We start from the raw sequence: 23806 nt of genomic DNA, 5'->3' as shown, positions 1-23806 counted from the left end.
CCTTAATATATTTTTCTTCTTCATTTCTGTAGTAGTTTTTTATTTAATATCTCTATTGTTTTATAGCACTATAGTTATTTTTATTGTTCTATTATTTTCATAAAAATATCTTTTATCCTTTCTTTTAAATTATGTATATCCTAAAATTAGTCTCTTCTAAATAGCTTATAGTTAGCTTACTGAACTCTTTTTTTAGATTTTCAAAACTAAATTTACTAGCCCAAATTGTTACTTTTGATTCAGAAGTTTAGTCAAATTACATTTTAAGTTGCTAATGCTATAGAAAGCTAGGTTAGGTAGAATTACTGTGAACTGTCAGACAGGGCTGAGCCCTAGAAGGAGCCAGTGCAGAAGACAGTGCAGAAGACATTGCAACTGTAACACAGACACATCTGCTGAGGATAACACAGACCTCAAGAAAAAGGATGGAATGAATGTGCCCACATTCTTCCCCTAAGGATAAACAACAGTGATTGATATTCTACACAGCTATCTGTTATCTCTGGAAAGCCAGGAAGAGATACTACCAACCCCCTCCAGGAACAGCCTCTGTTCTATATCCTGCCTACTTGCTATGTGCCTCTCTTCCTCATTTGATCCTCATTAAATCAATCATTTTTTTTTTTTTTCTGTATTTTAGGGAAGGGTCTACAGGGTGTTCAGGGTCTCACTACTAGCTCAGACTCATAGTGATTCTCCTGTTATAGCCTCCCAAGTGCTGGGATTACAGGCACACACCACCACATTGTCTCAATTGCCCTCTCTGTGTCCTGGGGGTGGGGCCAGCAAAGCAGACCCTGGGGATGGAACCCTAGGCCTCTGGACCTGCTTGCAGGTGTTTTAATCCACTGAGCTATTTGGCCAGCCCCTCATTTAATCAATTATTATCTAAGCAATTAAGCTCATAATCTCATTGGTTAACCATAATTTTGTTCCACCCATGCCCACCTTATGATTTCCCATTTCCCCCCCTTGACCCTCCTAACCTCTTGCTTTTGCTCTATAAGAGTCCCTAGAAAAGGCAGAGTCCTTGGCAATTCACTTGGGACCCTTTCAGTCTCTCTTGGACAGAAACTTTATTTTCCCAATAAATGAATTCTGCTCTTAACCTCCACTGTTCCCAGAATGTATTCCTCAATTTTAGAGAACAGGAACTCATATCTGAGATTTAGCAGGTTAGGAGTTTCTTTCGCCTGTATCACTAATGTTATAGAAAACCTCTTAGTGACACTATATGAATTTCTGTGTGCCTCAATCCATTTGTGGTTCTCATTTCTTTCCTTACTTGTTCCTGTGTTGTTTATTTGAATTTTATTTGCATGTGCTTTTATCATCATGTCTGTAATCTGGATATTTTCTATAGGTTGTCATGTGTACTACATACAAATTAAAATCACCTATTTTACTTTTTTACCTTTTATTTATTTGGTACAGGGTCATGCTATGCAGCTCATACTCATAGTGATCCTCCTGTTTCAGGCTCCTCAGTGAGGAGATTACAGGTGTGCACCACCATGCCGAGTTTTCGTGGCTGGCTCAGTACTGGGCCAGCTTGGCATGCGGTATTGGGGATCGAACTTGGGTCTTTGTGCTTGTCAGGCAGGCATTTAGACCACTGAGCTATCTCCCCGGTTCCATTTCACTTTTTTTATTTTTTATTTTTTAAGATGCTGTATTTCCAAGATAAACCATTTCTTTGTAGGAAATAGACAAAAATATTCAAAGTAAGTTTCATTCTTTTCCTTTTATCCCAAAGGAAGAAATCAAAATCATATGTAGTTTCCTGCCAACCATGCTCTCAGCTGAGAAGCCTGAGGGATAAGAACAAACAAAATCTCAAGGAATTTCCCAGGTGCTCTAGAGATAAAACCAAGGCCCTAAACTCTAACATCAAACTCCAAGGCAAGCACTCCACTGAGCTACAATCCTAGATATTTCCTATTGTTTTGTGTGTGGCTTTTTGTTGACTAGGTTTTGAACTTTTGTATTTGGTTTAAGAAATGTTGCCTATTTTAATATTTTTGATAATATCTGACAGTTGCTCTTGTAAGAACATTTGTTCTTGTAACAAATATTTAAAGTTTTGCTTTTTTTTTTTTTTCCAGCTCAGCCCACCCTGAGAGCAGGGCTGGGGCAGCAAGTGGTGCTGGGGATGGAATCGCCGTTCCTGTGCCTGCCTAAGCTTGCCTACACATGCACTTTAGACCACTAAGCTATCTTACCTGCCCCTAAAGTTTTGCTTTTCAATTTTGCTTCACAATAACTTTTGTAAACCTAGTGAGGAAAACATTTAATTTTTGTTTCTGTCTGTATAATTAAGAAACATATATTCCACTGATTTATATTTATTGCATTGTTCATCCTTTTTTAACAATCTACAATGGCAGTCTGTGACATGCAAACACATGTATATAGAATCTGATTCTGCGTATTTATTCAGACACAATGATCTATCTTTGAATTACTGCTACGTTATAATAGCTTGTTCAGCTTCAACATTATTTTGGTTATTTTCATGCCTTTATGTAATTACAGAAATATAAAAGATAGCTTGTTAAATTTCACAAAAATAATTTTAGAACTTTAAAATAAGCATTATTGAAATTGATGAATTAACATGGACTGAAATAACTTCATTATGAAGAGCCTAGCTCCATGAAGATGATACATATCATTGTTATTTAAGTCTCATAACATCATTGAAATTTTTAATAACTTTCTCTATAAAGGACATTAAAAATATTTTATTTTGAGCTAGGTATGTAGCTCAGTAGTACACTGTGTACTTAGTATGTTCCAGGCTCCGTGATCAGTTCTCAGTGCCACACACACACTATTTTACACTAAAAAATAACCTCATAAAAACCAGGCTACTGAAGTTTTATAAAGCAATTACTGATAATCACTCCACAGACAAAGAAATAGACTTTTATAAAGTATTGTGGGTCTCATCCTAATCAAATCCTGGAATAAATCTCTATGTAACATTTATGACTTTTCTTAATAGTTTTATCCCCTAAGTGACACTATCAAAAACAACTTAGTTTTACTGATTGTTTTAGGAAGGCCCTTAACATGTAATCTCTTTTTTCTTCCACATTTAACTGATTTTGAAGAAATTGTTACTTGCATTGCAGAATTTTCAGCAATGCAAATTCTGATGATTGAATCCCCATGGTATACAGTTTAACATGGTGAGTATAAAAGTTTAATCAGATTCAGCTTCATTTTATTCATTCAGGCAGTTGTCTTAATTGGTAGTGGTATTTTTCCATCTGGCTGTCTATTTGTCTCTGTTGGGGGGATGCTGGCAGACACTGTCACTTACATCTATTATTTCCTTTGAGGATCCTAAGTGGTAATTTAACCCCCAAAAACCTTCACTACTTATAAAATTACATATTTCTGTAAAGAAAAGAAACTCTTACTTTTTCATAATTTGATAACATATGGATTAATTTACAAAAAAGAACAGAATCCTTTATTTTTCCCTTATTTATAATTTTTTGAAATGCCTTTATTATCTTCCAAATCTGACCATATCATTCTGTAACTTATCATTATGGATGTATGGACTAAAACATATTTGTGTGGCTAATACAGTGAAGTTATTACACCTATATTCAAGCTGCCCTATCTTTAGATAGCAGAAATCTCTTCAAGTTGTCTCCTGAGCACCTTTGACAATTTTAATATTACCCTTGCATTTTGGAACTGCAAAGTCTTTCTAGTAAATCATTAACATTTCCAGTATGCCTTGAAATGACCTATTTCTTTAAAAAGTTCTTGTTTCTTTCAGTGACTAATGATATTTCAAGACTGCAGTCTGGACTGTAAATGTGCTCAGCAGTACTGACTTGGTCATGCTGTCTAGGTCAAACATTAGATAGTCATGAGTATATACTACATATAAAGTTTACATGGATATATGTTTGCATGTGCTAGTGCATAGGTATGTATAAATACACACTGATAACGTCCAATTTAAAGTCAGAACTAAAATCTTTTACTTGAACTCTTATTTTATCTCTGCATCTCCAATTTGAATGCTAATTTTCAAGTGTTGGGATAAAAATAATTAGAATATTAATAATTACTTATTTCATAATATACATGTTTCATAAAAATATTTATTCTTCTGATATAATCACTGCCACTCTTATGAACAGTTTTCAGAACATGTAACCATTGGATCTCATTTTCTCTGGCCTGTAGTATGGAGCACAGTTACTGCCCCATATACATCTGTATTTGATGGTCATCTATATTTAAGTCAAGTGAGACAGCATCAGTTAGTTTGGTTGCCTGGTGGCCTGAGACTTATTCTGCAATGGATTCCTCTGGAGGGACTAATAGCAGTAACACTGTGTGATTTCTTCATATTTACAGTTTGTTTACAGTGTTTATATATGAAAATATGACAGGTATTTTCATTACTAAAATTATTTCAGCTTTATTTCTAATTCTTGATTTTTACCATCAAATTTGTCAGGTTGTCTATATTTTATTTTTTTCAATTGTTTTAGCCCATTTCAAATTTTCAGACATTTTTATGGAGTGCTTTCTGTGCCTGAGGGGTACTTTTACATCCATTTTTATCTTTCTTACTGTAGTATCATTTTATGCATACATTATATTGTAATTTTATGCATACATTTATATTATAACTTTTAGATAATTTTTAAATAGCATTTCCCTCTTAGGGTTCAGAAAATCTCTTTGCTGTTGTTTTCATGTTGTTATACCTTGGATTTTCAATGTCTCCTGAAGGCCCATGTGTTAGTCTTTGCCACCACCCCTTGGCACTAGTGAGAAGAGGTGGAACCTTTGGAAGGTGGGACCTAGTGGAAGGCAGTTCAGCTCCTGGGAGTCTGTACTTCAGGGAGATGTGGGAAATCAGCCCCTTTCTGCTGCCCTCCTTGTTTCCTGGCCACTATGAGGAAAATAGATCTCTTCCTCCACAAACTCTTCCTCATGATATGCTTCCTCACCACAAGCCCAAATGCCCGGAGGCCAACCAACTGTGAGCTGAAACCTCTGAAAATAGGAGCCAAAATAGCTCTTCCACTTATATCTGACCTATTTGTTACAGTGAAATGAAACAAATGAGCACATGTAGCTTTAAAAAATGACAAACTATTTTCTGAGATCTACTGGTTCAGTTTGTCTTTCCCAGTTTTATTTGTACTTTCTCTTCGTTACTGGTTACTTTCTCTTTCTTTTGTTTATTCTTTAGTGATTTGGATTTAATGCACAGAATTTTCTCCTCAAAGTAGTACTGTCATGCAACACATACTGGGTTGTTAATTTTGCATAGGGCCTACACAGCTCTTCCTTTTTTAAACTTACCAAGGAATCCTTGGAATCATCTGCTATTCCTGTGTGTAAAAGTTCTCCCCCTTATAACTGATGTGCTCAAATTGACCTGTATTTCCTAAATACTATTTGCAGACCGAATTCCTCAAATGCTCACTCTCCCTTTTCCCCCATTGCTGCATACAACATACCATGTGTATTATGTAGCTGTAACTAAGTTTTCTCCACTTGGGCATACTATAATGTTCAATAGGCTCCTTTATCACCTAGTTTTTTAAAAAATATTCATCTGCTATTCTGGTAATCTTTATTTAACCTTCTATTGCTCTGTTTTAGTGGACAAAATCAGGGATATGTAAAAATGAGACATCTTGACTAAGTTGATTCAAATAGTCCAGTTCTCAGAGGTAGAAATTTCATGTGTATTTTTATCTTTTAAAAAGCTTGAGGGCATCATGTAAGCCCCAAAACTGGGAGTGGTAGTGCAAGCCTGTAATCCCAGTAGTAGGCAGACTGAGACAAGAGGACAACTACAAGTCTGAAGTGCTCAGCAAGATCTTGTATCAAACTTCAATATTTAATTAATTAAAATGATTAAAAATAAAAATAAAAAATGTGAGTCCCCCTCCTCCTGTGCTAGTACTGGAAACTATAAAGAATCCTAAGTATATGATTTTCATCAAATATTTAATGATGCCACTAAAAGTACAGTAGATACTTTAGTGAAACTTCCTGTACTGTTTCATCAAAACTGCTTCAACTTACATATAGCTCTTAAAGAAAGGGCAGCTTCCTGTGTGTCATCTAAGTTTACCCACCCTTACCTGATTCCAGATTTCAGATTATTTTAATAGGACAAAATACCTAACTCACAGGGAACAAAATCTCAGTTCCAGATGACTCATTCAGATTTTCTCTTGATCAGCAATATCTATATTCAGATGATTACATACATTAAAAGATTAAAACCAGGCATGGTAAACCCAGCACTCTGGATGGCTAAGGACAAAGTATTATAAATTTCATCCTATTTTGGGCAGCTCAGTGTGGTTTAGTGCAAAGAGATGCGGTTCACTCTTCAGTACTTAAAAACAAGAACAAAATAAAACAACACCCCTCTCCAGCCCATTTATATTACAGCAGGATTGCTACAGTGTGCCACATTATGATCACTAAGCACAGAGAGCAGTTTGCAGGAAAAGTGAAAAGCCTCAAGAAGAGCACAAAGGAAGCAAAAGCAGGAGGCAAGTGGCTGAGTGTCAAAAGCAGTAAACAGCCTTGCTGAATGACTCTCCTCCCGCATGCTCTGGCTGTATGAAGTCTCATTGTACTTCATTTCTGTAACTGGACACTTAGGATACTCTTTGTATACTCATTATAATTAAATTACTTTAAAATTTTATAAGTTTCTAATCAACATAAAATAATGCTCAAAGATATAAACAGTGGTTTCTCAGGATTACTCTGGGCCCTGGTGGAATAGGATATTGAAACAGACACTTTGAATACAAACACACACAAACTTAGACATAGTCTCTCTCTTGATCTTAGTCTTGACCCTGGGTGGCTACTTCAGGCCTCTGGTTCTATTGCACTTCCTAATATTCAGCACCAAATCTACAACTGGCCCTACTTGTTCTAAACCCCATTTGTAAAATAAGCTCTATTCAGTTCTCTTTCACAGAAAAGCAACTGTTTCTCTGAAGTAGATTACATAGTGGTGTACCAAGCCATTTTTAAAAATGTATGTAGTACAGGGTCTACAGAGTCTCACTACACTTATCAGACTTATAGTGATCCTCCTATTTTCAGCCTCTCAAGCGCTGGGATTACAGGTGCACACCACCAGTCTCAGTGGCCATCTCAGTTTGTCCCAGAGGCAGGGGTGGGGCCCCCAGCTCATGTGCACGCCTAAGCAGATGCTTTCATTTTCTGAGCTCAAGCCATGTAAATCTAGATATTCTGAACTACATGTAACATTGGCATCTTTGGTTATAGATTTTTATACCTGCATATATACCTACTATAATCAATTTGTGTATTTATACTATAAATCATGCTATTAAATGGCCACAATGAAGCTATGTTTATTATGTAGCTATCTGGGGCTCTTCATAACAGTTTGACAGTTTTTCTTCCAGGATGAAGAATAGCATAATTCAGTAGGAGAAAGCAAATGGAGAGAGTACAAAATAAAGTATGAACAAGTGTACAGGTACAACAATGACAATATGGTGACTGTAGATGTAGTCCAATAGCTGAGCACTGGGCTAGCCTAGGCCCAAAGTTCTGGGTCTCAAGCCCCAGTACTAAAGCAACATATAGTAAGAAAGAAAAGAGGAGAGAGATGGAAGAAGGAGAAAAAGAACTGACAGTGGAGTAGCAAGGAGTAAAGGGGCGGGGAAAAAGGGAGAGGAAACAGGAGGAGAAGGGAGAGGGGAGACCAGGAATAGAGAGACAGACATTCATTTCTATTGGCCAGTGTAGAGAACACTATAGAGCAAAACTTGGATGAGTATAATAGCAAAATTATGCCATAAAAAGATGATCAATATGGAGAATTCTAGCACATACAACATGAAATTTTGTCAGTCTCATTTTGAAATTTTACCAAAAATTGCCAGTAACAATACCAATGCTCTACTCAAGAGCATAGGAAAAATCCTTCTTTATTATTTAAAAAAATCAAAACTAGTCAATATCAATATAAACTCTAAAGTACTTCCTAGCTATTAGTAAAAGATAATTTTATTAGTAATATATTAGGACAATGCCAGAGAAACACAGAAGAGAAGGTATTAATTTGGCTTAAAACAATAAAACAGGACTGAAGCAATGAATATAACTGTGGGGAGAAAAAAGGAAAAAGGATTCTATGTAAAAGGAACACTTGCAGAAAAGAAAGGGAAGATGACTGCATAATTGGTTTACATGCTAAACAATGTCTTCAATGGCAAGAGAATAGAGACTAGCTTGACATGGACAGGAAGTTCATAAATGAATTCTGAGAGCTACTGACTATTGCTCTACTATACACCAATAGTTTCTAGACTTCTGGACTATATGGAGTAACCAAACAATATCTCATTATCTTAAGACCATATCTTAAGGTTGCCAGCTTTAAGAGTAACAACTTTAAAAAACAAAACTCGCAACTCAAAAACGTACCATCCATTTGTAATCATCCTTGTATGGAGAAATGTCATTTAATGATTAGCAGGTAAAGATAAATACTCTATTTTAAAAATTAGATAAATTAAAATATTTTATAAGTATAGACAAGTTACAGGTTAAAAAATGACATATGAGAACTTGCACTGTAACGTCATGTAACTTAGTAGTGTCCCAAATTTTCTGATTATGGGGCCAAAGAGGAAAGTGATCGATGATGTAGAGTGTGCCTCAGGAGAGTCACATGGAGAGAAAAGATTCTCTCAGGCTTTCACAGAGAGCACACTGGCCAAGCAATGGCCGTGACTCATCCACATGGCTGACACTGACAAGGTTCTACAATCTGAGGTACAGGATCTAAGGATAAATCCCGAGAGGATTTCACTGACCTTCTCAGACCCAAAAGCTACAACTCTTGTTGCATAGGTCCTGCTTTACCTTGGTCTTAACCATCCAGCAGAAAAGTATAAAAATGAAATTTAAGAAGTAAAGCCATGAGGTTATGTTGTGCTGTAGGGGACTCAGGTCAACAATTTCTGACATTGCCAGTCAGGCGGAAGACCCAATACTATTAAGGGCTACTGGACTCTTTTAGAATATTTTGCTGAGTTTATACACCTATAATATTCAAATAACAGAACTTAACAAAAAAAGGGTATACAGAAGACTGTATCTGTGTATTCAAAGTGGTTAGGATAGATATATAGTTACATTCTCTTAATGAATAGAATGATTTGTTCTAATGGTGTTTGTAAATAGGATATAATGTCCACATCTTGTACAGCAATTAACCACTAGGAAGAATGTATGCAATGTGTTAATTATTGAAACTGTCGTACCAATCTGATTTGAAACTGTCTCATTGCTATTTGTTTATCAATAAAATTATGGGAAAAAAAGAAAAGAAAAACAAGTTAAAAAATGTACTCAGCCAGAGGGACACAATATAAACATACAATTTCCAACACATTCTAATGCATTGTTTTCTGTATAGTAATCTTTTTAAAAATCCAAGTTGTCCTGTATGCACTGATATCAGTAGAGACATACTGTTATCTTTTGACTCAATAGAGAATGTCTGAAGTAAACCTAGAGAAGTCCAAGAAAATAGCTCTCAATTACTCAAGTATTTCTCCTACTTCTCCATACTGAGGAGAAGAAATATTAAGGGATAGATGAGTGGCCATGGAGAATTCTGGAAAGCAGGCTACAATTGAACATCTTCGTTGTCTGATATAGGTCAGTTGGACAGTATCTACAAGTAATTCCTTATAACCTAAAATTGTCAGACAATCATATAGGAAAAAGTAATGTAAGCCCTTATAACTTAACCTAACATTACCTCTCCTTTGGTATATTAGAAAATTTACTGCAGAATCTATGACTTAGCTTTAATAACTGTACAGCATCCATTACTAATTTTATATTTTATTTTATCTTTGCATATACAACATTTACAAAATTTGTAAATTTAAAAAAAGATATACATAAATACAAAAATGTGTTTTCTCTAACAGGAATATGAGAACATTTAAGGTTATTTTGCAATTCAAGTTTAATGAGTTTTTTAAATTATAAAAGCAATACATGTTACATAATACCATGAAAACACAAATAACCAGCATTCTCACTCCTAACATAAGACTTATAACTGCAAGGAAATCAAAATATTTTTTGCAAATATTAAATATTTTTTTATTCAAAGTTTACTTAAATACCTTTTAAAAGCAAAAGAAAGTCAAAAACTCCTTCAGTAACACATTGTCTTTGAAATCTATCATTATAAGGCCTCCACTTTTAGGTAACATATTTATGCTATGTTGGAAGGTTATTAAACAAAGCTTGATACGGTATTTGTAACATTAATAATATTTAGAAAACCAGACTCTAAGTTCATATTATTTTCAGAGAGTATTAATCCTTGTCAAGTAATTATAACCATACTCACCAAGTAATTCAGCTGAAGGAGGAAAGAAAATTCACATTTTAACCTTGAAGTTTTACATTATTATTGATGTTAATAAACTATATGGGTTAATTTAGAGAAAGGATGGGCAAACTTTGCAATAAGTAAATACGAGGTCTCAGTGGAATATCCAGTTTGAGATGCCTACTTCAGACATCAAATCTGCTGCAATTCAGAACACTGGGCTGAGCTGTTATATCAATACAGTAGAATCAAAACCCACAAATTAACCTTTCCAAATATATAAAGATGAAGGAAAGGCTTTAAGATCAGGAGAGATAGAAGATATATGTAACTGCTGATTCAGTTAGGAGGGTATATCCTTTCATACCCTGTATACACTTTAATGTAGTATGTAAAGCACTGAATTTCAATGACAGGTTTTTATGTTGTTTTCTTATCAGACTACAAGATCCTTGGAAATAAGTAATGATCATGTCTTTAAATTAAGGCACTCCTGGTGCAAATATTACTTACCTGAGTATCTCAGTGAACAAACAACTTTGTTCCAAAATTATATATAGACAAAGCTATTTAAATTATAGGTACAATTTGTTGTTAAGGAATAGTTTTTAAATTTTCAACAACTGCTTAAGAGGATCATTTTGAAGTGGCTTTAAAGTAGTATAACTCTTCTTAAATATCATTCTTCAAAATTTTGCTTTGTAAGTACAAGTCATAACAATACCGGTGACGACAGTAGTACCTAAGAGCGGTGCTCCTGCTCTTCTTTTCTGGAGCCAGGTAGAGTCAAAGATCCCTTTAACTCTTGGCCTGATATCTAGCAGGTTCCTTGTACTTCATTCTGCTCAAATTGCTTCAAAGTTCTGGCATTCTCCTGTTTCTATCTTGCTACTATGTGCCTTGTTTGAAAAGTTTTATATCCATTATTTAATTTAATTTTTGCAAGAACAATTGAATGTTATCACTAATTCCATTTTATTAAATGGAAACTAAGATTCAGAGTCGCATAGTAATTTACAAAGGGCATAGAACAAACTTAGAAACTAGGATTCAAACTCTGTGACCTGTAACAGGCTGCACTATTGACTATACCTGCCTTTATTCAGAGAAACTTTATGCAAACAAACAGGAGACAATGACAGAAGGGGGCATGGGAAAACTTACTTGTTCTGAAAATGGAAAGTTAAAAAGCTGAAACAATATGAAAGGCTGCTATATCTATGGATTATCTAAAATGACACACCCAAAGCAACTGTTTATCTATAGGATCATCTTGATATTCATTAGTTCTTTCTGAAGTTTATAAATAAACTTTTAAAAGAAAATATCATTCAACCATCATTTAACTTTTTCAAAGCCACTCTGAAATGGGAAATTAAACCTTCATCTTTGCTTCCTCACACTACTAAGTGTAAATGGGCAGAAAATACCAGTGTGGTCAACTTGCATTCCAGTATTTACCTATATTTTTAATGTTTTTTTCAGTTAATGGTTTGCATATTACAAATGCTAGAAGAAATTTTCTTTAAAAGAAATATGGCCCTGAGTTCAAAGGCAATTTTAGATCTCACTGTTCAGTAAACGCACTATCCTAATGAGAGATTATATAGCAGTCCTAAAAAGACTGGGATTAGAAAAACCAGACTTCCTCATTCCAGTACCTTTTTAAAGTTCATTTTCGAAATTCTGTTAGTCACTGACATTGGCTATGGAAAACGTCATTTTAAAATTGAGTAAATTAGAAATCATATATTGAAAATCTTATTAGAAACTGTGGATGCAATATCTTAACATTATTTTGGAAATATATATTCCTCTAGAAGCACAAACTATGCCATGATTAATAGATACATTATAGGTAACTAAAGTAATCAGAATAAAGAAATCATACCTTCTATCAATAGCTCTTGTCCATGACTGCCAAGAAGTGTGCGAGATAAGAATGGGGCAAAGTCTACAAAAATTTCACGAAGAAGTGGAGCAACTTTTTCTAAAGCTCTTTCAAGTTTTGCAGTGATGCTGTTGAAATTAAGACATAAAGACTAATAAATATAATTCAATATAAAATATTCAATAAACCTTTACTTCTAATTTAAAATTTTTGAAATTCATAAAAGTCCAATTTTAGCCCACTGTAGAAGTGATACTGCAATTTCACATGCTGTTAAAAAGGCTATCCAAGGACACAGCTAATTTAGAATGACTCTGCTGTGAGGAATCAGTTCTCCCATTTGAAAAGGCCAAGGACTGATCATGGTTCTAGGAGTCCCTGGAAGATGAGTTCTTGCATGTTTCATGTATCTATTCATTTTTTTAAAATGGTGTAAACACCTACTATGTTGTCACTGTGCCAGGTACAGAGAATTTAACCCTCATTGTCAAGAAGGTATTTCCTGACGTTTGTGACTGAAATTCAGCTGACCTATTTCATCAAAGTAGACATTTACCATTTGAATAAGCCTATTTTTATCAACTATTTTTTAAATTATATCCTCACATTATTGTTGGCATTGTTCACTATTGAATTTTAAGTTGATTGCCTTACATAAGTACTGTTTGGAATTCTTAGAATGTTACATAAAAAGAAAAATAGGTGAAAAAAGTATTTCTGGTTATATAAGAGAATAACTTGATAAGAAATCTTCTGGCGTATTATGGAATAAGAGATTATACTGGATCCTATGTTCTACTATACACTTAGAAACACAAAGATATTTAATTACAGAATAATTTGCAAAGTAGTACTAATATTTAAAATTTAACTCTGGTATCTTGTACTATTATTATGATTTTATTTTATTTATTTATTTTTAGATAGGGTCTGATATTTGGTATCCATGGCTGGTCTCATTTACAACCATCCTCCTGCCTCAGCCTCCTGAGTGCTGGAATTAGAGGAGTGTGCCACCATGGTGAACTAAAAATCTATTTATAGAATAGAAAGTAATGTAGAATATTTGCTTTACTCACTTAGAAATAACATGTTTTAAATTTCTGAACAGTCAAAACCTGACCATTAGCCCTTCTGTTAAAATTTGTCTTCTCTTTTCTGGAGGGCAGCTTTTGACAAAGAACAAAATCTTTGATCAACTTGGATTAAGTTACTTTTACATTCACTTAAAAAAGAAGGAAGAATTTTAGGCAAGCAAAAGCAATTTGGATGGGATTTGGTACAGCTGAGGAGGATATGAGACGGCAACAGTCGGCCTAGTCTTATTTCTGCAACAGACAATAGCTGACAAGCTTTTAGTGGATGAGAATCACCTGGAGGTCTACTGAACAAGCTTCTCAACCCCATCCCAGATTTTGATTCTTTGAGAACCTGCTCTTCCTACAAACCTTCAGGGGTGGTAGTGATGTGATAAGCCAGTACACTTTGAAAATGTTCTAATGAGAGTAGTGTTTGCTATGAGTAAGAGTTAATTTAAAAGCTAGCAATATAAGTTACTGAATAATCATAATCACAGTAAATTTTTTGATTTTTAATGAGCAACAACAGTTTCGTTTTTGCATATACCATTTCATTAATCCATTCTAATTTCATATCTCAAAGAATGTCTAATGAACTTCCAGCTAAACTAATTTCATCTGTAAAATAATAGGAATTATAATTGTGAGTGTAAGCAAAGAAGAAAAATTCAGAAGTTATTAACAGTTTTTAAAGCTAAATTATGACTGCAGCAAGTATATTTATTTTCATTAAGATAAATAAATGGAGTAAAATTACCTCAGATAAATTCTTGATTCTTGTAACTAAAGCTAAGTGTAATATTTTTCCATAGATTGAAGCCCCACCTTGCTTCTATAATTTTGTGAATAATTCAAAGGTTCAGAATTGCAAAAATATAGTTCTTAGGGAATCAGTTAATCTCAAGATATTTTAATGAATCTAAACTGATTATTTCTGTGAGGGTATATAAATATACATTAATTGAAAATTATTTTAATTTCAGGGTAATGGAGAAAAATATTTCTTAGTGATATAATACTTACAAAGATTTTTGCCAATTTCTCTTATAAAATTTAACAGAACACTACATGTTGCTGTTACATATAATGATGCAATGATTTTAATTTTCTAATGAGGAGAGACAATATGTTACTCAGCAAAAGCTTAAAGATTTTAAGTAGTGAAAACCATTTCAAATAATATTGCTATGTTTCTCCTTAAAAAAATTTTTAAAAAAACTGAACACCAAAGTTTCTTATCAAATTCTAAGGTGAATACAGTTAGTTATGGCTGTTAATGTTTAAAGATTCCCATAATGTATTTCAAAGGAGGGCATATACTATAAAAAGTATGTCAGAAACATAATTATCTAATTCAAATTAACAAACTTTAGCTTAGATTCTCCTTTATTGCCTAGCAAATAAAAGCTTAACAATACCTTCTCCATTGGACATATATATTTGTTATTTTGTTATCTCAGTTTCCTTCTCAGAGAAACAATGTAAAACTCCTTTTTTAATTTTATAGCACATATAAAAAAATTTGAGAATGAAAAAATTAACAACCATATTAACATAGAACTTCACAGCTTAACTATAAAAATGGATTTTCTCTCTAATATAAAAATAAAAGGAACACATTAACAACCATAAAAATTCTTTGATAAATTATTTTGCAGAAATTGTATTTTATTTTTATTACTTTAGGGAAAAGTAGTGATTTTTCATTTTTCTCAGTTTATTTTTGTTTATTCAAAACACCACATTTATTCAGGCTAAAACACTGGTTTTTGTTTGTTTGTTTGGTTTGTTTTGTTTTATTTTGGTGGAACTGGGGATTGAACTCAGGCCCTTGCATTTGCCAGGGAAGCGCTTATTCCACTGAGCCATCTCTCCAGCCCTTCTAAGACACTGTTGAAGGAAATAACCCAAAAAGAAGAAGGAAGGAAGGAAGGAGAGAAGGAAGGAAGGAAGGAAGGAAGGAAGGAAGGAAGGAAGGAAGGAAGGACGGAAGGAAGGAAGGAAGAGAACAGAGCAGAGCAGAGCAGAGCAGAGCAAGGGCTGGAGATGCAGCTCAATGGTGCAGCATCTGTCTGCAACTGTAGGTCCCTGAATTCAATTCCTGGTACTGAAAACAAAACAAAACAAAACAATGTACACTACATAGGGAGTTTTTTTATATGAATAAAAATGTAATTAAGCTACAGGAGAAAATAATATGTAAACACCCAAGGATAAAATTGTTACCAAAATCTTGCTAAACGTAGGACTTAGCCTAAAGATATATCCAAAACAATGGTGATTATACATACATGAATTAGTTTGGAAAAGAAAAAGATTTCATATATTTTGTTTAAATAAATCTATTTGTAAACACATTTCATAGGAAAGTTTTTCTGTTTCTCTGCTACATATTTTAGACTTCTAGAAAAATAGTCCAGTACTTAAGATAGCATACACTTCAAGTTTTATATAATAAACTGCTTTATGTTTGTGCTACTTATCAAAATTACAATTATTATTTCTGATTTTATTTTTTATTTTCCTAAATTCTTTGAACAACCTTATAAACAATAATTTTCTTTTTTCATATGTAAAATGTGAAATAAAAATATATACTATAAAGTAATATTCCTAAATGATATAGCTAAGGTATAAAGGAATAACTAAATTACTGAACTCCATGACAGAGATTTTTACTAATGAACTATTTCTATGTAAATTAAATAAACAGATACAGGTAAATGAAATGATTTGCTTAATTAAATAGAGAAGACAAGACAAGAATGGGAGAGTAGTGATGACAGAGAAAGGATGTAAAATTTTTATTTGCATATGATCAATAACTGACAATCATTGATCTTAATTTGGTTTCACTACATTTGGCTTTCACTATATTTCTAATATGACATGTAGCTCAACACACTAGATAGATCAAAGCATTGCCAGGATCCTTCTTCCTATGCTCTCCCTCTATAGGACACATACAAGTCTTAGGAACCTGGGAAAAAGTACAGACACTTACTTTCAGAGCACAGAAGAAGGCCCATTTCTGCTGGGGGAAATGTCTTAAGCACTGCTAGCTAGAATTAAGTAAATATATTCTAAATTTTGGAATTTATGACTCAGTAACCCAATGACAGTCATTGAAACCAGTAAGTTTCTAGGACTGGATCTATTATGTAAAACAAGATGGTGGGGAAAAAAAGCTTGTTTATATTTTTTCATGATCATATACATTTAAAACTGACATTCTCTTCTCATTCCTTTTACACAAAATTACATATATTTTCAAATGCAAGATGTACATATTAACAAAATAGATGAGAGTACAAAAAATTAAGAAATTAAAGCTTAAGCAAATACTTCCTTTATTGGTAAACTAAATTTCAAGGAAACATTTTTCAAGTTTTAAGTAACATGATTCTTTTTGGCCATGTCCTTAATTATAAAAGCTTTTTGAGTACATTTTTGGAAATTTTTAATTGCATCTTTTGCATGCAGATTGAAAATAACTTGGAAAAGCAATCTTCCTTTTTGTCATTTACTCAAATTAAAATGAAAAAAGCAATGAAATAAAAATACAAAATATAGAATATAAATCATTAAGAAAATTCAACACATCTAGTGATATAAAGGGTAAAGCTAATTGCTTGTTAAGTAACTGAAGTTAAAGTAGACATTCTACTTCTAAATAAAAAGTTTAATAAATTATAAATAGTTAATGAATAAGAGCTGCAGTCTCTTCACAAGGTCACCCTTTGGAGTAGAGAATTTCATTCCTTAGAAAGTTCTGAGGACTATGCACTGATGGATCACAACCCTCCTAAAAGAAATTTACTCAACCCAAGGTTCAGCCCTTCATAAAAAGCAGTCTGCAGTCACACTTTGGTCAGATAGGGGATAAAAACACCCAGTTTCTTAGAAACCCACTTATCTTCAGACCATTTACTATTTGACTCATATATATATTTTGAAAATATAAATTAAAAATCATAATTTACATTCTAAAGTTTTTAAAATAAATATAGGACTTCTATGTTAAGATAAAGGTAAAGAGTCCTCCACAATGATTATGAGAAAAGGACAATCTATGGAATCACAACTCTTCCAGGAACTATCAAAGTTGAGGCTGCCATGCAATCAACCGACCCCTAACCTGAAACCCGAAGAAACCTAAGAACCTCTGAGGAGATCTGTGACACAAGGTTTTGCTTGGTAGAAGCAGAACATAGGAAAAAGACATTGGATAACATATAAATTGTTAAATCATAAGATGATTTCAGTTAAAGTTTTAAATAAATTTCTAAAGTTGGAGTGTAGGGTAATATGAGAGTCTACAATTCCAAACACAAAAGGGATTTCCACAATAGCTTTCAGGACCTTCTTGACAAATCTCACTAGTACTGAGGAGGAAGACTAGAGGCAGTATTGCCTGGATCTTTCTTCCTATGCCCTCTACAGAACACACAGATGTCTTAGGAACCTGGGAGAAAGTATACATTCTTACTTTCAGAGCATAGAAGATGGCCCCTTTCCACTGGAGGAAATATCCTAAGCACTGCTATTTAGAAATCCACATATTCTCAACCTCTTGGAGGCAGGCAGGATTATGGGGAATGCCTTTACCTTCAAGAGTTAGGGAAACAGATGACTAAAACTGAATCTGAGCAAGAAGAAAAAACATCCTCTGCCCTTAAACACAGGTCAAAATGCTCCCAGTAACAAGTAATGGCTGTTCATTCCGGTAGAAGGAGCTTTGTGTGGTGAACTTTTCTGAACTAAGAATAAAAGAGTTTTAAGATAAAAGAAGAATACTAAGAAAAACCAACAAATTATCACTTAACTAAATTCAAAATAAAGTCAGAGCAATTTAAAGTTCATGATGCACCAGTAACAATAAGAAATTATAAACAATGCTCAATTTCAGGCAAGAATGACTAAACCATTGTCCCTAAGACCTAGTACAAATAGTGGGGCTATTGTGCGTCACTACTATCCTATTTCTACAGTTTTAACCTAAAACTTTAAGACATAAAAAGTAGTATGAAAAAAATAAATAGAGATAAATTAAGAGAAAATCACAGATAAATGAGATGTTAAAATGATCAAAGAATAAAAAATAACATTAACAAATTCAAAGTTGCTCACTACAGTGTTGAAAAGGTAGATGTCATGAATAAAAAAACAGGAAATTTCAGCAAAAGTAAAAAACAGTATATATATAACCTGTTTTTAATTTTTATATTTAAAGAGAATACAGAGTAGTATTAAAACAGAAAAATTACAAATGATACAGAATTTCACTAAACAAAATGATATGAATTTCACAGTATTTGTTGTATTGCATAATGTTGTCTTTAAACTACTTGTTCATATTACCATATATATGTGTGCAAAATTAGAAGAAAGAAGAAATATATAGGAAATTAAGAAGAGAAAAAGGACAAAGAATTGAAAAAAGGAGACAAAACAAATTAGGCATTAACTGTTCCTTTCCATAGATCTGCAGAAATTCACAGTACAATTATCCAAGTCATTTGGCTTCCATACATAGATGTATCTCTTTTCCCCACTTCCTCTCCTGTGCTTCTCAACTCAGTAATTCCTTTCTTTTGAACAGGTTTATTCCCTTTATAAACTGTTTTCTAAAAAGAACCAATAGTGGAAAGGAAAAATACACTAAGAGGAAAAAATAAAAAAAAAAAACAAAACAAAACACTTCAACAGGATTATCAAAGGACCCAAAGCCAAAGAATCAGTAAATTTAAAGACAGGCTAATATCGGCATTCACATATTTACGGCAGCAATAAGCACAACAGCCAAGAAAAGAAATTAAAGTAAGTGTCTTTTAACAGATAGAGGAATGAAAAGGATAACGTATAGAAAATACAATGAAATACTACACTACAGTAAGAACTGCCCTGTATAATATGAAGGTATCAGGTTAAGTTACATAAGCCAGGCATAGAAATGCAAATACCATGTTATCTCACATATCTGTGGAATCTAATAATGTCAAATCTAAATGATAGAAGTAGAGAGTAGAGTAATATTTGCCAGAGTGTGGACAATTGGGATAGAGCAAGGACAAGGAAGGTTGAATCATGGTATAAAGTTACAGTTAAAAAAAGTTCTGGTCTTCTATTGAACAGGAGGGTTACTTTAGGAAGAAAGATGATGTACTATATGTTTTAAAATATTATAAATGATACCTAACAAAAACCTCTGTTTAGACAGAGAAATTAAAAGAGTTAAATGGTAACGTACATACAAGTTCTTTTGTTTTCTACTTTCTTGAGAAGAGGTCTATCAACTTTCACTGCCTAGGCTGTTCTTAAGCTCCTGAGTCGTGGTCCACCTGCCTCACAGTCTCCTGAGTGATTGGAATTAACACATTCTTCTATGTTTGTTCAAAAGACATTTAATTTTAGTAGTTCTAAAAAATTATTGGCTGTCCAGAAAAAAAACAGTAGCAATGTACTATTTCCTAGTAAGACATATAAAAGATGCATAATAACATTAATACAAATGATATGAAAGTGTTGGTCATCAACCATTACAAACATCTTATATCACACAGAAAATGCAATAATTAAAAACCATTTCATATATTCAACAAAATACATAAGAGAAGGAAGGAAAAAGTAGATGGGAAAATTGTTTTAAACAATTACCAAATTGGTAGAAATTCATCAAATTACTACCATAAAGATATTAAACTCCCATGACATACAATCACTAATTAACATAAAAGATTTTTAAAATAATTTTTAAGATGTACAATCCACTGATGCAATATCTAAGTAAAGCCTATTGTAAAAACAAAAATATGGCTACAATTTTAAAAAGGAAGGAAAAAGAATTACCATTAAACCTCTTCATTAATATAAAAGATGCTATAATAGAAACATTTAATTGGATGAGATATTAGAATTTAAACTATATGACTGTTTAACAACTTGAAAAGTATGAATATTAAAAACATCCATGATATAAGAGAAGATCAGAAAAAATGGATTTTATATAACTCAAATGAAATTAGTGATATTAAAAAATTACGGTACTCTAACATTTATACCTACTCAACTATGGAATGAAACACACACGAAAATAATTTGGAATTCCATTCCTAATAAGGTGCTGATTCACCTGTTAAAAAAATACAAAGAGGAGACTAAAAAATAAATCAAAACCAAGACATCTCTTTGAGGGCAATGCAGAATTAAGACAGGAGACCAATTCTCCAAGATACTGAACAAGACGAAATTTAGAGATTTGGGGCTTGTATTACTCTTCTCCCAAGGATATGCTCTCAGAGGTTGAACACATTATTATCTAAAGTTCAGGGCCCATCAAGAGGAAAATGTTTAGAGAAACTCTTAGAACTTTAGTTGGGACTCTGCAGAGCTACACACTAGGACAGTGGGTCAGAAAATTGGCCTTGTAACCATGATTACATTATAGTGACTTGGGATCAGTAGTTCGTACATTGCTTTCCAGAAGAAAATAAAAATTGTTTTCCTGGAAAAAAAATCCTACCATATTATAATTCTTTTATAGGTCCTTCACACTATAATAAAAACAAAAGACATAAAATAGGTAAGAAGATACTATTGAAAATGTAAAAAATTGAAGATGAGAGAGCTAGGATTAAGGGAAAGGCAACCACAGAGAGACTGTCAGTGTAACTATACTGTGGTTCATGAAAACTAAAAAGAAAATAAATACTTACAAGAAAGTTAAAACTACTAAAAAAGTCATATGGAAATTTAACATAAAATTGAAATAACTAACTCAAAGGATAACACATAGCTAACGAAAGTATTAATAATATCAATCATTAGTTAGAATACTCAAAAATACTGACAGAAGAAAAAGGGATACTAAATGATATATATATATATATATATGTATATATATATATACATATATATGAAATGTTAAAAATGTCTACTATTATGAGTAATCAGATTCTCAGAAAAATCAGGACAGAATGAATCAGAACCTATGGCTTAGAAATTTTGAAAATATAAAAGTGCTCAAACTGCACATTTGTTCTGAAATCTGAAGCAAGGCAAATTTTTAAAAAATAAAATACCATACACACCTGTGTATACTACGGAATTTCTAAAAGTAAAAAAAAAAAAAGAAAATGTTAAAAGTAGACATGGGAGTGTGGCACAGAGAAATGAGACTGGCAGAAGGAAAGGAGAGAAGGAAGCACAGGGAGAGAGACAGGAAGGGAAGAAGGGATGAGAAGAAATTAAGGAGGGAGGGAAGAAAGGGGAGGCTACAGAGGGGATATTGGCAAGCCTAAAGTGGACGATACATGTTTAAAGCACTACAAGAAATAAATGTCATTCTCAAATTCTGTATTGGTTCAAAATATCCTTCAAAAAATGAATGTGATGTTTTCAAGAGTGAGAACATAATTCATAAGTGGAGATCATATATTGAATGAAACACTAACAAGCATCCTCAACAAGGAAAATAACAGAGTTTGAAGTCAAACATTCAGAAAGCAATGATAATGACAACAGAAACTGATAAACATTTGGGTAAATAAAATAAATGTTAACTAATTATACTTTGATAGGTGATTAGATTTAAATGTACATCCATGTATACACATGAATATAAATGTTAGAAAATTTGGAATAATGAATTTAGACTATACTGAAGAGTGCTCATTTTCTGGGAAGAGAATTTTGATAAATCTAGAATGAGTTCTGTAATCTAGAGAATGATCACTAACATTTCTTAAAGTGTATTATCTAGTCAAGCAACCACTGATTTGCTCTCTATTAGTATAACTCAGATTTTATTTTCTAAATTTTATATACATGCAATCATAAACTATTTTCAGTGCAGCATTTAACTCAAAGGAAAATTTAAAGGAGAAAAATTAATTGAAAAAATCAAAATATGAAAAATAATAAAAAGAAAATAACTGGTAAAAGACCTTTACAATTAAAGCTACTGTAAGTTGCTAAGAGAAATTAAACATGTCAATAATTGATACAAATTTAGATAAAATGGAAAAATCCATAGATTAAATTTTTTCCACATTTAGGTTCAATATAATCCTAATTAAAATTTTAGCAAGTTTATAAATTATAAACTAATTTTAAAATTTATATGCAAATGCTTGTGGCCTAGAAAAATCAAAGCAATTTTTAGACAGAATAAGAAGTGATAACACTGCATAATTACATAATTCACTCTAAAGGCACACAGTAAGGAGTTTAGTGCAACAGTCATACAGACAACCTTGCAAGACACAAAACAATGGAGTCCAGAAATAGACCTACACACGTGTGGTCCACAGATTGTAAACAAGTACGTACATACATATGGGATGATAAGAAGCCCAAACTCTTTCATAATACACCAAAAACTAAATCAAAATAGGTGGAAGACCTAATCATAGAAGCCAAAAATATACAACATATAGAAAAAAAATAGGAGAATATATGCATTACTTTGGAGTAGATAAAGAATCAATGGACTTACAAAAGGCATAAACCATAAAAGAAAAACCTAGTTGAAACAATGGATTTAAGCATCGCACAAAAATTAATGTAGAATATATATATACACAAATATGACTCATATCTCAATAAAAATCAACTCTTAAAATATCATAAGCTTTCAGTAACCTATAAATATACAAGAAATATCCATCATTAGTCATTAGAAAATTGAAGTGAATCAAATGACATTATAAATTATAAAACTTCACATTAAATAAGACTGACATTATTGTTATATTCATTTATGTTCATTTGTTTGTAAATAATTTATTTTCAATTTGCAATCTATTAAAAATTAAAATAACAAAGACTGACAGTAACAAAAACAAAGAATTTCTACACATTGATAACAAGAACACAAAAAGATACAGTTATTTAACAAAACAACCCAGCAATATCTTATAAACCTAACCATATGCTTGCTTTTCAATGAACAATTTCATCCTTAGTTTTTTATCAAACAAACAGACAAACATCCTTATGTTCATGCCAAAATTTACATAGTAAAGTATCCATAAAATTATTATCCATAACTGCTACAAACTGAATAAATGCCAGTGTCTACCAACAGGTGAGAAGATAAGCACACTGTGAGCTATAAAATAGAATAATGCCACTACAGAGGAATGGGGTATTCCTACACAAAGAGATGGCTGAGTCATAAACCAGGCTGAGTGGAAAAAGAGACACACAAAATAATATATTTTATGAGATTTTATCCAGTGGAAAGTCTTGTGAATCAAATCTAATTTACAATCTTATATACAAGATAACTAAGATAATTGTATGACTACTTTCTGTTAGTTTATTGAAAGGAACAGTTAATGCTTAATTTTTTTTTTACCAATTTTGCATGCTTATTATCTGGTTTCTGAACAACTACACTGAAGACAATAACATGCA

General features: G+C 32.6%; 1 protein-coding gene across 8 annotated transcripts in view; it reads right to left on the bottom strand.

Annotated features, from left to right (window-relative positions):
• The window catches only part of Nbea (neurobeachin), a 760086-nt gene that overhangs the window by 420544 nt on the left and 315736 nt on the right, over nt 1-23806 (bottom strand). For all 8 annotated transcript variants that reach the window (XM_004631077.2, XM_023714988.1, XM_023714990.1 and 5 more), the window contains one exon: nt 12309-12436. In XM_004631077.2, coding sequence (XP_004631134.1) covers nt 12309-12436 — 128 coding nt within the window. The remainder of the gene's footprint in view (nt 1-12308; nt 12437-23806) is intronic.

Source organism: Octodon degus, unplaced genomic scaffold (assembly GCF_000260255.1).
Source record: "Octodon degus isolate 3935 unplaced genomic scaffold, OctDeg1.0 scaffold00038, whole genome shotgun sequence".
Lineage (NCBI taxonomy): Eukaryota > Metazoa > Chordata > Mammalia > Rodentia > Octodontidae > Octodon > Octodon degus.
The sequence above is the reverse complement of the archived record's forward strand: the minus strand, read 5'-3'. Positions and strand labels throughout refer to the sequence as shown.